The sequence below is a fragment of the Mycteria americana genome, chromosome 10 (assembly GCF_035582795.1).
Source record: "Mycteria americana isolate JAX WOST 10 ecotype Jacksonville Zoo and Gardens chromosome 10, USCA_MyAme_1.0, whole genome shotgun sequence".
Taxonomy (NCBI): domain Eukaryota; kingdom Metazoa; phylum Chordata; class Aves; order Ciconiiformes; family Ciconiidae; genus Mycteria; species Mycteria americana.
The window spans coordinates 23,886,523-23,905,189 of NC_134374.1; the positions used below are offsets into that span (position 1 = coordinate 23,886,523).

Genomic DNA, 18,667 nt, shown 5'->3' on the forward strand with positions numbered 1-18,667 from the left:
TTGTTAGCTTGGATCATGACTTCCTGGGTTTGGCTAATGAATGAGTACTTTCTTGGACCAGTGACTCTTAGCAGTGAGCCAAAGCTTTGACAGTGTCAGAGCAAAGAATATTGACTCTCTGTATTTATGGGCTTCTTGTACTCCGTTTGCCTCCCTGATGAAGTGTACACTATGTCATTGAGTATTTTACATCCTTGAAATATTTCTTTATTTACAGTTCCCTCAAATAACCATGTCTATGCAAATTTTTTAGAAATGAACTAATTTTTAGTGCAGTCTTCTTAAAAGAATTTACCCAAAAGTGTTTTAAATACAGTATTTTCTTTGTTCAGGAGCTGGTTCAGATGGAGTTGAAGAAATCAAGAGACATCCTTTTTTTTCTACTGTTGACTGGAATGTAAGTACAAAATGATCTGAGTGAAAAAGCTGTTTTTAATTTTTCTATGTGTTGTAGCATTATAAGTATTTGCATCTGAATAGGGCACAATAAACACTGCCGTACTGCTGACTTACATTCTGGCTTCTACTAAAATCTTACTTGGCATCTGGAGCTGTAGTATTTATGGTATAGAGAGTACTAATTATAAATTGTGCATTTACTTTTTAAATAATTAAGAGTTACAGCATTCTAAAGCTTAAATTGTCTGTTAGAGCATTTGTAGTTGGGAGAGGATGCTGGTGTTCTGTGTGTGCAGGAATCCTTTTCTTTAGTAAGGGTCCCTCTAGTGCTTCCATGCAGGGCACAAAAACTCACTGTGACTGTAATTGTCTTCGACTTCTCTCTAGTTAGCCACAGCACATTCCTATTTTACCAGTCATATTCCATTTACAGTTGAAGTATTGACTCTGGTGCTCTGAGATGATCAGAAGTTTGTACGAGTTCATGATTGCTTGCTTAAATTTTTAACAAGCGCCTTGATGTTTTTGCTCTGCGGTTCTCTAAGCTTTTGAGATGTGTTTCCCAGAAACATTCACAAAACTAAGATACTCTATATCAAATAAATCCATTCTGAAAACCCTCCTTTGCTATAATGCCTACAAAAGGATAGACACAATAAATAAGATATCGCTGTGCTGACAGGACTACCTGCAATGTTAGCTGATACTGTGCTCAACTGTTTCTTTAAAGCCCGTTGTCATTATCCTTCTCTATCTCTTGTATTTACTTCTGAGAAGGTGGTTTTCTAGCTGTGTTTATGCAGCATCTACCGTACAGTCCTGATTAGCAAGTAGAGTTTTCAGTAACAGCAACACTTCACTGTTCTATAGGAGTACATTTTGTAAGAGAAGGCTGTGTTGTTACGGGTTAATTATCTTTGTTTTTTTGTAAGGGACTGACATTGAAATAAATACCAGCAAGGAAGTTTGAAAGATCTGCAGTTCTAACTCTTTATTTTTCTTTTTTCTTTTCTAATTTTTTTTAACGTGAGAGTGCTTTGTATTCAATATGGTGTTGTTGATGACCACTTCTGTATTGTATCTCATTATTTCTTTGGGATGAATTCAGGTCCCTCTTCCTTGGTTTTTTTCTTAATTGAAATACGTTGCATGTTCTTGTGCAGGAAGATTAAGTGAAAAGAACTGTAAAAAATAGGTCTGAAAGGATGAGAGAAATGCCAAGAAAACGTTCTCAGAACTTCCTGAACTTTGCATGGGGCTTCGACATCATTTGACATGAAGTTTTCTCTTCCTTAGCTGTAAATGGGACTTATTGCTGATTTGAGATCCCTTGGGCAATGCATTTTTCCAAAGCATGTTGAGTAAAGGAGAAAAGAAGGAGGAGCCATTGTTCTGCTTTCACTTCCTTCCCCCTGACTGAGTTTAGTAGGTTAGGAAAAACCTGAAATAGAGCTTTGAGAATTGGCAGTTCCTTGCTGAGAGGGACACGCCTGTCACTCATGAGAGATCTTTGTCTGGGACCCAGAATAGAAAGGTAAAGACTCTATTCTACATCTTCCCTTTGGTGTGGGTTTTTCGGGGTTTGACAAAACAGCAGTGAACCAGGTCTGAGATGATGATAGAAGGTAAGATGCGCTATGGCTGTTCCATGTCCTTCTGAGTAAGCCCAAGATGAACTAGTGATAAGTAGCGGTCTGCTGCTATAGTTTTAAAACTACAGATCTGGTAGATGAGGCAGATTCAGAAGAAGGAGGAAAAAGAGCTCTGTATTGTTTGACTTGTTGGTAACCTTTCCCATAGCTTTTCAAATCAAAGGTATATGAAAGTAACTCAGTCTTTCCGTATGTATTTGTGGTTTTCTACTTGCTACATATTATTCATTCTTTCAGAAAACTGTTTTAATACAACAATAACATTTGAGTTGCTTACCCTTTAGCTTGGCAAAATTACAGCACCCATGGAAGTTTCATTCACTCCTAATTATATGACTTTGTCCTTCTACTTTAGAAACTGTTCAGAAGAGAAATTCAACCTCCATTTAAACCTGCTTCTGGAAAGCCAGAAGATACCTTTTGTTTTGATCCAGAATTCACAGCAAAAACACCAAAAGGTAATTGTGCATGGTTATAAATTGGTGAGGTTCGTGGGATGAGGGGTCAAATTAATGTTACAACAAGCTTACTAAGAGAAAAAGCCAGCAACAAAATTAAAAGGAAAGGGTGCAACAGGGTTCCAGTACTCTGAAGGAGTATGTTCTCCTCAGCAGGTTTATATTCTTTGAAATATTCTGCTGAACTTTGATTCACCAACAAAAAAACCCAGAATATTAACAGCTGAATTTTGGTTTCTAGTTATGGTTTAAAGTTAGACATGCCATGTTTTGGGGGGGAAGTATTTAATACTAAAAGTAAACTAAATTTGATTGCAGCAGTGATTATTTTTAGGGTCAGTATTCCACTGAAAATGACTTACTTCAAAGTAGCTTTCTTGAGCCTATTCATTATTATCATTAAAATTAAATCTTAAAACTAGCATTATAATTTTTTTTTGAGCTGTTCCCCTCACTACCCATACTGAATTTGACTTTACTCTTGAGAAAACGGTGATTCAAAGGTAGAAAAGGGTGGGGAAATGTACAGTGGACTGGTACCTGTACTACTGGGTCAGTTGCAAAGACATCTCTAATAGTTTCAAGAAGCTTATGAAAATTTGTCTTTAAAATAACCCGTAGATTATTGCTCTATGAAAATTTCCAAGTAACTGAACTTGAAAACAGACAGTAAATGCAAACGCTTATTGCTTAGTATGCTTCAAGTTTTTCACTTCAGGTTTTCTTTGGTGAATTTTTTTTCTTTACTGCTACATCCAACTTTTAAAACCACTTGTCATGTTTGTTTGGAGAATGTCTATGGTTCTAACAGGCTACGCAGAGTTATCAAGCTGTGTGCTCACTGTGAAATTTCAAACAGTGAATTCAGAGGTGCACATAATATAATCTGAGGAAAATTTGGTTCTAATTATTCAGTAGTATTACTGATTGAATATTCTTCTCTTGCCTCACTTCTGCCTTGCCAGCAGCACATACACCACTGAAGTAGCAAAATCTGTGGGCACTCTTCTTTGTGATGCAGTCCTTGAACATAAGACTATGATCTTTCTTTCTCATAAGTAGTGTTGTGCTTCAGTAAACTTCTTCCTTAAAACATGTATCCATACGTTAGTTCCTGCAGTGTTTTGGAGTTTTAGATAAAACCCAGGGATATTTGCTTTGTGTGTTACTGAAATAGAAGACAGATAACTGACTAGAAGTCTTATTCAACATCTAGCGTTGCCCTTGTTTGCTTCCCTTCCCTCAAAATGTTTCTTCCAATGTACCTCTCCTGAATGTTAAAAAATAGCCTTGTTAGGATTTAGCCATGCTAATCAAATGTGTACGCCACTAGATTCTCCAGGAGTCCCACCTAGTGCGAATGCACATCAGCTCTTCAAAGGATTTAGTTTTGTTGCAACTACTACTGTAGAAGATCATAAAATATCACCACTCACCAATATACTGCCAATAGTACAGGTAATGTTTTATTTTTTGGGAAACTTTTTTGACATGCCAAAGATTGACCAATATTTAGTGTTTACCGTCTGTTCTCTTTTGGCTGGGGAGACTATTATAAAATGTGCATTATTAAAATGCTTCCATGGGATATTTTTAAATTTTGAAAAGCGAGTTGCTGTTTTTCTGGAGGCAGAATTCAAAAGAGAAAGCATGGGCAAGCAGAAGAAACTTTTGCTATTGGAAACAGTATTATGGCAAAGAGCATCTTGTTGCTTTGGATGACAGCTTGTATGTGTGTGTTTTTTTTAAAGCAACTTCATGGAAACAGCGCACAGTTTACTGATGTATACGAGCTGAAGGAAGATATTGGTGTTGGTTCCTACTCTGTTTGCAAGCGATGTATACACATAGCTACAAATATGGAGTTTGCTGTAAAGGTACTTTGAATAAATTTCACTGTGACAGTTCTGAAATTATTGTGTAGTAGACTGGTAAATTTAAATGCATGGATTTTCTAGTTACTGTAGCTGTTTATATGCTGTGAGAAATGAAAAACAGTGTCGCCTTCATTTGTTTAAATTGTATATTGGCTGCTACAGCTCTCCTTTTTGTGGGTAAAGTTACGGCCTTGAAGAACTGGCTTTGCAATTACAATCTTGAAGCCTGAAAATATTGTATGATGATGAGCACACCTGAAATAAAATAAGATCCACAAGGGTGGAACTGGGCTGCAGGGAGGTAGTGATACTTCACAGTCCATTGCATTTCCTTGTCTGTTGGAGTAGAACAGACTGCATTAATGATAACGTTTTCACTGGTAGCAAGGATAGAGCAAGAAATGAATAAACAGTGGGATGTGAAGCTGGAAGATGAATTAGTCATGATTTCTAGAGTTCATTACCTCTTACTAACTTTTTATTCTGTTGTTGAAGTGAGAACATAAATACAAAAAAAATTCTTATTAAATAGACTTTATTTAGCCACGTTGTTTTTCCTGTTGCTATATTTTGCAGATAATTGATAAAAGTAAGAGGGATCCCTCAGAAGAAATTGAGATTCTCATGCGTTATGGACAACATCCAAATATTATTACCTTAAAGGATGTATGTACTGTTTTTTCTCTGCTACCTCTTATTACACAGTAGTCAATAAATAAATATAGATGTAGGGAGTTTACTGGTATTTATTAAATTTCTTTTACATGGTAAAATATATTAGGAGAGCAGTACATATAGTAAAGTGGTGAGTATTTCAAAATATGACATTGTCCTGATATTAATTTTTTCTAAATACTGTTTACTGCACTTGAAGTGAGAAATGATGTAAAGGTTAGAAATGTTGTGTTTCCTCTTATTTCAAATGAGTAGCTAATGTGTGGGTAATCTGAATCTGAAAAAGCAGTTGCATGTTGTCCTGTACATGCAAAGTGCCAGCAGCTAAAAATTGTCCATGCAGGGGAAGAGCAATAGGGAGTGGTAGGGCTACTCTCCTCTTACAACAGAAGTTCCTAGACTGAAAAATTTAATTCAGAGTCACGAATTAGCAATCGATTACCTCAACATCTCACAGAATGACACATAAGCTTTCTTATACTTCATGCTTTAAGGCTCCTGAATTGCAGAATTAAATTTTTCCAGTCCCTGCTGTTAGTGCTTTATGTTCATATGTGAATAGGTGAGCAATCTAGTCTGTAATTTTCACATTTATCAGGATGTCTAATTATAGCTGATCTTTTTTTACTATGTATGTGTGTATTTATATACGTGTGCCCTTGTTAAACTTCTCATCAGGTGTATGATGATGGTAGATTCATATACCTTGTCACTGAACTGATGAAAGGAGGAGAGCTGCTCGATCGAATTCTCAGACAGAAGTTCTTCTCGGAACGAGAGGCTAGTGCTGTATTATACACTATAACTAAGACTGTGGACTACCTGCACTGCCAAGGAGTGAGTAATTTCTTCTATGACGTATCTTCTCTCACACTTCTTAAAATTAACAAATGCCTTTTGTTACGTGCTTTGGTTGGCTGGTTTTTATGGCAGAAGGGAATAAGATTTCTGAGTATTTTATGACAAAGGTGAATGATGTAAACAACTCATCCTGTTATTCTGGCAAGCCCTTTCGACTCTACTTTTACAGTTTATGAAACAGCAGATATTTGTTCTCTTATGATTGCTGGCAAATGGTTATGTTGCATTATGAGCCAGTAGGCTTTTTTTATGACATTACTTGAACTAGAATTTTTTGTTACTTGAAAGTTATATAATTGCGTAGAACTGTTAATAGGTATATTAAACTAGAGAATAGTTTTTAAACATTGCGAATTACGTACAAACAAATGTACACGCAACTTCTAAATGATAGATTTTACAATTTCTTTGTTTAAAGGTAGTGCATCGAGACCTTAAACCTAGTAATATTTTATATACGGATGATTCAAATAATGCTGATTCTATCAGGATTTGTGATTTTGGATTTGCAAAACAACTTCGAGGAGAAAATGGACTACTTCTAACTCCGTGCTACACTGCAAACTTTGTGGCACCAGAGGTATCTTAAACTGCCTTGTCTTTTCTCTATGCTGTTTTTGATGCGTGAAGTACTTGAACTTTTTAGCAGTGCTTAAAAAAAAAAAAAAAAGAAATTCTGCTAGTTGTCCTTAAATATAACTATACATACTTTCTCAACACTGGTGCATATGTTTATTATAAACCTGCTTTAAAAATAGCAGAATCCACCCTCAAAAATAAGATGTAAGCCTGTTGAGAATCTTAAGAGATGATGTTCTGGGAATGAGATATATTGTCGATAGTTACTGTGACCTGTATATTGAAAAATAAATAATCGAGCCTCTGAAGTTATCCTGGGATTGACTTACCCTTCCTTAGGCTGTGTGTAGTGGTATTGGTTTGGGGTGTTTTTAATATATGGAAAGTCTTTAACACTCACTGTTTTATAGGTTCTCATGAGACAGGGTTATGATGCTGCTTGCGACATATGGAGCTTGGGTGTTCTTCTTTACACAATGTTGGCAGGGTGAGAAATACTTCTTAACTTTTTTGTTTACCTAAAATTCCAGCAAGCTGCATGAATCCATGCTTTCATTAAAATTGAAATATATTACCTCATTGATTTGAATGCAGAATGACAAAGGCACTGAAGTGGAACAGGAAGCTATAAGTAAATGCATACATAAAGTAGGCTTATCTTACAGGTAGGTTCAAGGCTTCTCTCTTCTATAGTGCATGACTGGGGGATGTCAAAGACTCTCCCCGGTTTCCAGGAGAGAGTTTAGTCTGTAAAAGTATGTGGTGGTTTTCTTCTTCCTCCTTCTGCCTCTTGTCCTCCCACCTTAGTACCCTTGTAGTTCACCTTCTTGTATCTCCTGCCACAGGCTCGACTCCTGGCCCTTTTGTAAAACACACTGGCTTGTAACCTCTTAAGTTTTCTAAACCTCTAAACTTTAATTAAGCACTATGAAGTGCTTAATGGCCGAATGATAAAAGGTTTTCTGAATTCTGCTCTCACAGGAGAATATCAGATTTTTTTTGTCTTATAGATAAATACTATCTATTGGAAACTGGTCCTCTTGATAAATTTGTATTTCCACATGTAAAACCACCACTACAGTTTTGTCATCAAAACTCAGATTGCTGTATGATTTAAGTGCAAGTATGCAGATATTGGGCAGTATACTGCTTGCACACTTGGGAAACGTTGTCTAAACAAAAGATATGGCAGGCCAAAAGTATGGGGGAGGAATGGTCCAGCATGAATTCTTACCTTTCCATTTTGTTCCTCTTAAGCTCACCAACTGAAAGACTAAGTAACTGGCTGGGATAGTTCCTAAACCTCTGTTGATGTTGCTGGTTGATCTTTCTTTTATGTGGAGCTTTCAAAGTACTAAGATAGAATGCATTAAGTTTAAATTAGCTTGCAAACAATAATAATTGAAATCTAAGGGGTATTACGATGTAACTGCTTAATTGAAATAAGATTTGGGTTTTATAGTTAAAACTAACTTGGTACTAGCCTATGCTCATAGGAGGTGCCAGAACATTGTAATACTTTTGACATTGTTAAAAGGTGTATTTAAGCGATTCAGATCCGTTTTCAGATTTGCCAATTTAGTTCTTTCCAGTTTGTCGCAGTAGGATTTCTAGAAAGTAAGCCAAACTTACAGGAAACGCTGTAAACCGTTATAAGCCTGCAAACCCAATGATCTTGTGGCTTAAGCCTCCCAAACTCACTTAAGTAAAAAAAAAACTATCATGAAAATTTTCTTGTAGCTTTTCCCCGATGATAGATGTGTGTACATTGTACTTGTTCTCTGTCTAATTAAATGCACATACCCTAAACAGGATATTACTCCAGCTTTATTGCGCCATTCTGTTAGCGTACTGTTCCAGGTTTGGATTATTTTACATGCTTTGGTAATCTAGCATAATTTGTGTTTATGAATCACTTCTATTTAACGTGAAAGTCTGTACTGATTAGAATGCATTATTAAGTTATTAATGTAAGACATCTTTTTAGTCTGCATTTCCCATTTATTCTACTTGATTAACCACAATTACGGGGAAGAGAAAATAATATAGTTTCTAAGATGAAATGCTAATATAAGAAGTATTTAGTAATATATAGTGTGTTTCTGTCAGCAGTGGGATATCTACTCAGAAAGATTCATGAGATTTTACCAATTTCTTGCAGCTTCTTACCTATAACGAGGCATTTTGGTTTTGTGTTGTTTTTTTTTTTTTTTCAACAGCTATACTCCATTTGCCAATGGTCCTAATGATACTCCAGAGGAGATCCTGGTACGGATAGGCAGTGGAAAGTTCTCTTTAAGTGGAGGCAACTGGGACACTGTTTCAGATGCAGCAAAGGTGTAAATGTGTTTTGTTTTGTTCTTACATTTTTATACAGTTCAAATGAACATCTACTGAACTTTATAAAATAGACTAGTCTAACTCAGTAGTTTGCTATTATTACCTGCAAACTTTATTGCAGTGCAGGTCATCTAGTCCAACCTCCTGCTCAAGGAAGGGTCGATTAAGAGATCTGACCAGGTAGCTCAGGGCTTTATTCAGTCTGATTTTTTTGGAAACCTCCAAGGGTGGAGACTGAACAACTTGCTTGGGCAGCTTTTTCCACTGCTTGACTGCTGTAATGAGGAAAAAGCTTCTCCTAATTTCAAGCCAGAACATCTCGTGTTTTACTTTGTCCTCTGTCTCTCTTCCTTTGGCTGTGCTGACTAAAGGAATGCAATTACCTCCCTCAGTCTACTTGCTGTGCATCGGCCTGGGATGCTGTCAGCTGCCTTGGATGCCATATTACACTGGTAGTTCAGGTTCAGTTTGTGGGCTACCACCAAAACCCCCTGGTCCTTCTCAGCAAAGCTGGTCCCCAGCCAGTCAGTCCCCACCTTATACCTTGGCAACAATTTCTTCCTTTCCAGGCACGGGACTTTGCATTTGTCCTTGCTGAATTTTGTATGGTTCTGGTTAGCCCATTACTCCATCCTGCCTAGGTACTTTTGGATGGCTGCCCTGCCCTTGAACTCATTAGCTCTTTCCCCATGTCTCCAGTTTGGTGCCCCACTGCAGACTCGGCAAGAGTGCACTCTCTTGCTTCCCCCAGGTCCCTGATGAAGGTTTTTAAATAAGATAGGTCCCAGTATAGGCTTTTCTAATCATCAATATTCTTTTATTCCTTATTTTTACTGCACCAAAATCAGGTGTGTTTGGGATTCCTTAAACGGAAGGATGACTTTTTACAATTATCTGTTAGTTCTAGTAGCTAACCAGTCTCGCGTTAATAGGTTAACTTTTTTGTAGTGCAATTTCTTAGATGTCGTTCAATGCTGAATTCATCGGGTCTTTTGACTTTGTTAGTACTTTCAGCAATTAAACTAGTACTTGAACAACCAAATATATCTGGATATCTTGCTGAAAATCTTGATCAGCTTTATTATGCAGCTCTCCTCTTATTTAAAGACTGCATCTCTCCTCAGTTGCTGTATATGTTCTCTGGGTTTGGCGTTGGCCTGGTCTGTAGGTATCTTAGTCACCGCTGTTACCTTTTATAAAGCTTGGCATTAGTACTAAATCTTTTCCTGATCCACTGGAACTGCACTATTTGTTCATTTCAGTAGGAGTGATTCAGAATACTTGTTGGCTGATGCTGTCTTAGTGCAAGTAATTCACTTCTGTGTATTTAAGAATGCTTAACATTTTGTACCTAAAACAAAGGGAACATTCTGTCAGCTTGTTCATATTTTGTTTTCTTTCAAGCTATTCCTGTCTCTGTTCTGTGCCCTTCCCACCCAGCTCTTCTTTTGATCACCGTTGTAATTAGTAGCTTATTGCTAATGCTTCTAAACAGGCAAAAACAAGTGTCCATTTCTGTTGGCTTTACTCTTCATATAGCTCCTTGAAGGAAAAACTCTTTAATAGTATATCACTATATATGAATTCAATTGTAAAATGTAGTCAGCAGACCCCAAATGTGTAGTACAAATGTGAGGAGAGATGTTTGCAAGTAATAGCTTTCTTCCATAAAATCGGTCTGCTAAATTTTAATAGGATTTCTAGTCTTTTAAAGGTTATATTAATAATAAACTAACTGAAATATGAAACACAGAAACAGCAGTAAGTTTCTTTACAATAAAGGCTTGCTCTGTTGAACTGATTAAATAGTACAACACATTGTTTTCAGACTTCTGCAGTGTCAAGGCACAGAATGAACCAATTTATCTGCTGATTTGCGTGTGTGTGTGTGCATTGTGTTAATCCCTGCCACATAGGGTACTTTTTTCATTGCTGCCATAATGCTTTAAAGTCTGTATAAGATTATTTTAACTGAATAATATGTGTGGTTTTTCATTTTTATCTAGGACTTGTTATCACATATGCTTCATGTAGATCCACATCAGCGGTATACAGCAGAACAAGTATTAAAACATTCGTGGATAGCCTGTAGGGACCAGTTGCCGCATTATCAACTAAACAGGCAAGATGCACCACATCTAGTAAAGGTAAAACAACCTGAAGGCTGAATGTTGCTTGTGCTGGTGGATGTACAGTGAATTGGGTTGCTCTGAGAGCTACAGGCAGAACTTTTTTTTTTGGTCTCTAGAAAAGAAATCAGCTTTCTCTGTTTTCCCTAGAACATACATATGTAAGTTACATAAGCAGGCAAATTATTGGCAAACTAATTTTTTTAACCTGTGTGTAAAGGAAGAAATTTTTCCGGGTGTTTTGTTTTCAAAGATTAAGGTAGCTTGGGCCATATAGGAAGCTGGTAGGACAGTTATCAGAGACTGAGCCTTCCACAGGCCTCCTAGCATTCTTATTCAAGAAATCTTTTGGGATTTGTTTCTGTGACTGGCTCATATTGTGCTTTCCTAACATAAATTAATAAACTACACTACAGTTTTTCCACCGGTATTTTATCTGTTTGTTCTGTATTTGTGTTTCTGACTTGTGACACAAAAACACTCTACTGTACGCAGACAGCTTTTAAGTTGACTTAATTAGTTCTCTTGGATTCAAAAACAAGGACCTGTGATAGCCAGTCTTAATTGTGTTGTCTTTATAAGTCAGGACCTGAATAGCCACTTAAGTGGCTGTTTGATAAATTGATGCTAGTGTTGCTTGGAAGGTACTAATTCTGGCCCAAATTAAAAGGTTACTCTACAGCTAAGGTATGTAAAAGAAATACACAGGAAAGAGAATTTCAGATACCCGTGCTTAGAAACCTGAAGGATTTAGCAATAAATGTTGTTTTCAAAATAAACTTTAGAGAATGTGCATGACCTGCCGTAAGTCCTGGGGTTTTTTTATAGAGTTAATTAAGAATTTAATATTCAGTTGTTTTATTTTCTAATAAAAATGACCTTTACAGCCTGTTATATATTTCATTGTTCTCTAGGGAGCCATGGCTGCTACATATTCTGCACTGAATCACAAGACATTTCAGCCAGTGTTAGAGCCTGTTGCAGCCTCAAGTTTAGCTCAGCGACGGAGCATGAAAAAGCTAACGTCAACAGACTTATAGATCCACTGGGACACCTTAGCAGACAGAAGCAAGGGGAAAATCCAATAAGTGGCTCTATTTTGCCTGACCTGTGATCAAAAGGCATCTATGGTTTCCTGCTACACTACTTGAATTCTGTAAAAGTCCTTTTTTTAAAAAGAAAAAAAAAAATCCACAGGTTCATACTGTGTTGTTTTACAGGCCGTATCTGTTAAATTAATTTAAACATCAGGTACACCATAATGAATTTCTCTACACTGTCCTTTAAGAGATCTGTTGCAAATATTATTTCACATTCTGTATAGTTTTGCTGGGTTCATTTAAAAAATGGTTTAGGGGACCGTTACCAATGACCAAGTTGTATATAAAGTGTCAGTGTAAGTTTTCTTTTCTTCACACCTTTAGACCCTATTGTGAAGGACAAATTCTTAATTTTGTAATTGGGCACTTAATTCATTCAACTTAATTCATTTAACTTGTTCATTACTACTATGAAAAGCTGACTAATGTATTGTGCCAGTGTTAAAAGCATTAGCGTTAATTTGGAAGGTCTGTGTTTGCAAGGTGCCAGTAACTGATAAGTTTATGTGAAAATACAAACAAAAGGGGTGTGTAAGATTCTGCACTTGACCCACAAACTTAATTTGATCACTTGTGACCCAAAAGAAATGCTGGTTAACAAATGGGCTCTTACAGGAAAACGAACATTTCTAGTTGTTACCACAAATGGTATTGTGTCCTGCACTGAGCTGGAGAAAGTAAGTATGCGTATAAACTGTCAAAATTAAGGATCTAAATAACATTGATACCACTTTAAGACAACATCATGCAATCCAATAATTTTTGTTATTTATATTGTCTGTCCATTTGTATGACTATCTTACTGCTTCCTCGGCAGTTGTTTCTACTGAATATATCCAATATTAAGTTTGTTTGGCATGTAAGACAAACTGACACTTTATTATAACAAACTTGGCACGTGGATTTTATTTTTTATTTATTTGATTTTTATAGAACGTTGCTTCTATCTGAATCTCTTGCCGCATGTACAAATATTACAGAACATAAATGCAAAATTCTATTTGCCTAACTGTAGGGGTAGCTTGGGAAAATAAATAAGCCTTGCAGTGTGCCCAGATAAGGGAATTCTGACCAAGAAATTTCACAGTTATGGACAAATTACTGACAATATCCTGTCACCAGCACTCCCTTGCTCTCTCTGTCTTGGTGTTAGGACTTCAGCTGTTTCTAAATGCCATGATGGAGAGGAAATTAATTTCAGGGCCAGAATTATCTTGGGGTTTTCCGACTCAAAACCAGTGCTAACTGCTAGTAGACTGGGAACTAATGCATTCAGAGACGATGAACTTAAAAGTATTTTCAAAAGTTGTAGACACTACTGTGCGATTGTACTGTCATAGGAGGATGATACGCATTTTAAATATTAAGTATATTAGTGACCAACAGTTAGAGAATCCAACTGACCAAAAATCAAATGCAGTTCAGACTGATTTGCCGTCGTTGAATTTCCTGTTTTGGATACCTTCGGTAGCCAATTACAAGAAACCAGTCATGGCAGAACTCGGCATTTTGAGACGGAAAGAAAAATCTTTGGGGAGAATTCTGGCCCAACTGCCAAGAGCGGCAGTAGTAACTCATCTTAAAAGGCAGAGAGTGCTGGTGTTTGCTTATACCTGTGAAGTACTTGGTGGCATTGGAAGTACTATTAGATAAGCTGCTTTACTTTGTTGTGGTGGGGGAAGATGGAAATTATCTGGCCAAATAGTTAGGTATGAATATATGTAGATTTGAGACTTAATGAATGTAGCAAACATAGGTGTGCTATTTGTATCATGCAGAACATACCCCATACTAAATTTCTTGAGTGTTTGATAGGTGTTGGAAGCTTTAGGGGCCATTTGTGCCTAGTTTTGAGGTGCCTGTTTGAAATGCTTGAAAGCTTATCAAAGAACACACCTGCTTCCTGGAAAGCTTATTGTTTAGTACAAAATCTGCCCCTTATGCAGCTGGTTCATCCTTCTTTTCATTACTGAAGACCTTTGCCAGCAAGAATGCCTGTAAACCTCTTGTCTACAGTCTATCGGTATAATTATTTTGTAAATTTACAAATGGCTGCCAGAAGAATTTGAATTCACGCTGAGAGAAAAAAAACAGTGGTGGAAAAAAAGCCACCTTAGCCCAAGGTCAAGGTATAATGTGGGTTGAAATGTACTAGTAAAAACTGTGTTGGGGGTAGAGGGTAATGCGAGGCGTGGAACACAACTAAAACGTCAAACTTGAATTGTCTTCAGCTTTCCTGTACGGTAGCAGCTGGTCTTTAATGGCTTTATTCATGAATCATTTAACAGTGTTTATATTGGTATTTTCTTTTAGCTTGCTTAGAAGCACCACATTATAAGCACCTTAAAAGCATTTTGCACAAAAGCAGTTGTAAGCAGCTGAAGGTACTGAAGTTCTTCTCGGTGTGCAAAACGAAGGTGGTAAGAGGAAAAGTACACAAATAAGATGGATATTCTGATTCTTAGCAAAGAAGTTAAAACATCTTCTATAAAGTTATCCCTGCTGTTTTTATATCATTACTAGCCTGTAGTGCAAGTGGTACCCCTGGGGTAAAAGCAAGGTTTCAGTGACTGCAACATTACAAAGTTGTCTTATCACAAGGAAAACATATGGACAGACACCTTTGTTATATCTGACAGGCCAGTGTACTACCCTGGTATGCCAATTTTAACCCTTAATTTGGGGGGAAAGTTCACTTGCTATGAATATTTCAGCATATCAGTCTTGGAAACATTTTGGATATACAGGGATACAACAGAGTTCACGTGCAGTTTACTCTTACTATATAGTATTTAAGGATCATCATCTTTGTGATACTTCTTTTGGAATCTCTTGCATACTTGTCATCCTTTTTTCAAACTTAGGTTTCGTTCAATTAAGCAATTATATTAAAGTAGCATGGTCTGCTCATGAGTAATGAGTTAAATGTTTGAAATGGAAGAATGCTTATTTGAACTTGCTGTTGGCTGGAGTGAGAGGTTAGTGTAACTTGTTTCACTTTCTTATGGTCTTTGCACAGTTCAAGATTACCAACTAGTTACAATTTTACTATCTTACTGATTTTTTTAAAGTAAGAGTGATGTTTTTTACAAAGGCTTATAATTACAAAGAAATAGGTATACATATTATGTGTTTAGAGGAATTTCCAGAGAACTAATTAATATCTTAAATGATACAATATTTTGGATATGGCTTCTGTTACTGCCAGCATAATAGCTTCTACGCTGATGTTTGGTAATGGCAATTATAAATAAGTGCCATTTCTCAAGTGCACGTAGAGCCTGATGCATTCTCACTAAAGAGTAGACTCCCACAGACATCAGCTGGAGCTGGAGCAGGCTCATGACATGTTTTGCTCTTCTTTCACCCCTTGGATATCGCAATTTCTGTCTTCAGTTATCCTTTTGATTAACAGTGAGGAACTCTATCGTATTCCTGTTACGTATCCAAAAACTATGCAGTGGCATCAGTATCAGCCAGTGGTGCATAACGAAGGGTGCCCATACCCGAGAGCATTACCATGGGTGGATTCATTCAAGCCACTGTTTTGTGGCTTGTGTAGTCTCAATGCTGTTGTTAGCATGTTGTGTGGTTTTTCCCATTATGCTTAAAACTAGTAAATTCTCTCTGACCACGCGAAGAGCCTAAGGTGTAGGTGGTCTAAGCGTACTGTCCATTTGAGGCCCACGTTGTAGTATGGTTTAAATGTTCTCCTTGCATCCAGAACCTCACCCAAGTCAGTCATACTGAGCTTGAATTCTGTCTTCCATGTTCTAATTCCTTTTCCAAAGCTAATACTCATATGTCCAATAGTTAAAATTACCTCTAGCAAACTTCAACAATTGGAAGTTACTTGCAGTGTACTTACAAACTGGCCGTTTGCAGTGGCAGACTGCTGCATCCAGTACTTGGCACTCTGCCCTCAAATGTAACAATTAAAAAGTTGAGATAGCTTGTAAAATTTGAGTTAAATGGATTTCACAATACTATAGTAATTATCCTGATTTGTATCTACGAAATTAGGCTGAAGCATCAATGCAAACATGGGGTTTTACTTACTTGTGTAGCACTTAAGTTTTTCAGTCCTATCCAGAATTAGAAGTTTGCAAATGTTTGTGGGAGGGAAGGGAAGAGCAGGTTTTTCTTTCTCAAACTTTTCAGAAGGCTTCTGAAGCCATGATAATAGAGTCCTGATGTAATCCTATGGGAGCTCTATATGATTTAAAAATAAATTTCTCCTTGAAAGTTTATTCAAAAACTTTCTTGGGTGTGTATTGATACCTGTTGGTAACACGCCTACGCTGTCATTCATACCGTACCATCCTTCTGCGTTAACACCCCTTTAGTTAAGTACATTCTGGATACTGTTTGTCCCTACTTCAGTGTATTTTTTTAAATGTTTACTCCTCCAAACTATGTTGCTGTGGATAAGCCTACATTTTTCTTTGGGAATAGAAGAATGAATACAAATTTAAAAGAAAAAAAACCACCCCTAGTGTATAGCTAAAGCTGACTTGAGTATTATAATAACTTATGTAATTAGAAGTCCTCCCCCAAATAATCAGTGACTGGTTTTCTTGAGATTTTTTTCCTGTGTAATGAAAGCAAACTTTCTTTGAAAGCTTTAAAAGATATTTAATTGATTATGCCTCTTAAGCTATTGCCCACATCTTAATTATTATCACCAATAGTGAGTTTGAATAACATTCAGTCCTGTTTGGGGGTGGGTTTTATGTGAGAACTGAAAAGATGCTCGAGGTGGATCTCCTTTGCAGGACAAAGCGTTCCTATTTTGTGTGTTTTGCATTAGGCTTATGAGCAGCGTTTGCTAAGTAATTGCATTGTCGTAATATCCCAAGCACTTTGGCATCTTGCACTGATACTCTGATTAGAGCTAAAACTCTTCTGGCACGTGACTGGCGATAAATCTCAATATATGAAAGGGCATTAACTGAAAACAGTGTGCAATGAATTACATGCTCTCTGAGGTACTTCAAAGATGAAACTATACAAAAGGTCCCCGTTATCAGATATTGTAACTGTCATTTCTTTCTCTAAGCATATTGTGGATTTTGTATCATACTGTATTTATTTCATTTAATTTTAAAAAAAAAATGTTTTCTTTAAAGCTCTGTATATATTGACATTAAAGTTTGCATTGTACTACGTTCTCTTCTCCTTGTAAGGCTGAATCTAGTAGTGCATTGTATGGTATGTTGTTTTTCTTCGCACTGTGCTGCTAAAAGATACTATTGCCTTGAATTACGACATGCCAAAGACAACCTCGAAATTGTATTTATTTTTGTTAAACTTTGTGAATAATGATAAAGGTACAGTTTTAAATAGCTGGCAGTTCCTTGAGTACTAGAATAAAAAGGTTGCAAATTCATAATATTTTATAATTGACAAAAATCCATCATTTATGATTTGGAAGTTCATCAACTCCTTTTTTTAAAATTGATACAAAAACCAACGAGCGAACATTCCTAAATTAAATGTACTGTCAGTTGCATTATTTGGTAAACCTTGCCACAAATCTCACATACATCAAGAGCTGTTTATAAATTTATACTCAGTCAAGTGTTTCATGCCACACTTTCAATAAAACATGCATTCACTGATAGGATTGATGTATTACTTCAGGGTGGGATGATCTGCCTTCTATATGTTTTTCAGGTATCTATTCAGCTTTGACTTTATATATTAGGAGGAAATAATTTTCCTGCAAAGGTCTGGTCCTTTGAAAATACAGGCAGAGAGTAATCACATTAAAAAGGGACCTGCACACCTGGTCAGGGTTAAATCTGTGCGTCAGCATTTGCCATGTGAGGTGTCGGGAGCTGCGTTAGACGGCTCTGCCTCCTGACACCGCTTCGTCTCTGGGTTCAAGCTGATGAATCGCTGCAGATTATTGAACTCTTCTGTCCTGTATGAGCCCTTACTGCGAAGCCAAATGTGGTTGATCTCCTCGCTGGTAAGTGACGGAACAGCTCAGTATGCAGCTAATAATCCCCGTCACGGGACAAGAATAGGGGATACTTGGATATAATAGGGGATTCTTGGATATAATAGGGGATTCTTGGATATAATAGGGGATTCTTGGATATAATAGGGGATTCTTGGATACAATAGCGTTGAAGTTGAGTTGCAATATCTTGACTTAAAATGCTTGTAAGGTATTTGGTAACTAGTGTTGCTGTTGGTATTCAAAATGGGTTACAGAGACCTTGTTTTTCAGTTACCCTATCAGTCCAAATACACAGAAAGGATTTTTCCACAGTTGCCTGAAGTAAGCCCATCTCCCAGATGATGTTTGCTCGCACAATGAAGCACTTTAGCCCTGCTTGGTGGTGGAGTCTCCTGGCCCCGGCACGGGCAGAGAAGGGAGCTCTGAGCTCACCCGCAGACGCCCCTTGGCAACTGGGGAAGGATCAAGTGCTTCAGTACGGTTTGGGGTGTTTTTCTGTTTGGTTGTTTAACGTTTTCATTAAGAAATTGGTAACTGAAATAGGAAAGGAAAAAGTAGGAGCTAAATGAGGACCAAGCTCTTCGTGGCAGAGAGCTGTTTCCTCGCCCCTGCGTGGCAGCGCCAGCCCG

General features: G+C 37.1%; 1 protein-coding gene across 7 annotated transcripts in view; it reads left to right on the top strand.

Moving 5' to 3' along the window:
• The window catches only part of RPS6KA6 (ribosomal protein S6 kinase A6), a 44,335-nt gene extending 26,652 nt beyond the window's left edge, over window positions 1-17,683 (top strand). For 6 of the 7 annotated variants that reach the window (XM_075512913.1, XM_075512915.1, XM_075512911.1 and 3 more), the window contains 11 exons: window positions 333-397; window positions 2,407-2,509; window positions 3,843-3,967; window positions 4,261-4,386; window positions 4,963-5,052; window positions 5,740-5,898; window positions 6,341-6,502; window positions 6,912-6,988; window positions 8,721-8,838; window positions 10,848-10,988; window positions 11,885-17,683. In XM_075512913.1, the coding sequence (XP_075369028.1) occupies window positions 333-397; window positions 2,407-2,509; window positions 3,843-3,967; window positions 4,261-4,386; window positions 4,963-5,052; window positions 5,740-5,898; window positions 6,341-6,502; window positions 6,912-6,988; window positions 8,721-8,838; window positions 10,848-10,988; window positions 11,885-12,010 (1,292 nt within the window). In that variant the 3' untranslated portion in view covers window positions 12,011-17,683. The remainder of the gene's footprint in view (window positions 1-332; window positions 398-2,406; window positions 2,510-3,842; window positions 3,968-4,260; window positions 4,387-4,962; window positions 5,053-5,739; window positions 5,899-6,340; window positions 6,503-6,911; window positions 6,989-8,720; window positions 8,839-10,847; window positions 10,989-11,884) is intronic. The other variant, XR_012777268.1, reaches the window with a different exon arrangement.
• Window positions 17,684-18,667: the final 984 nt, after the last annotated feature.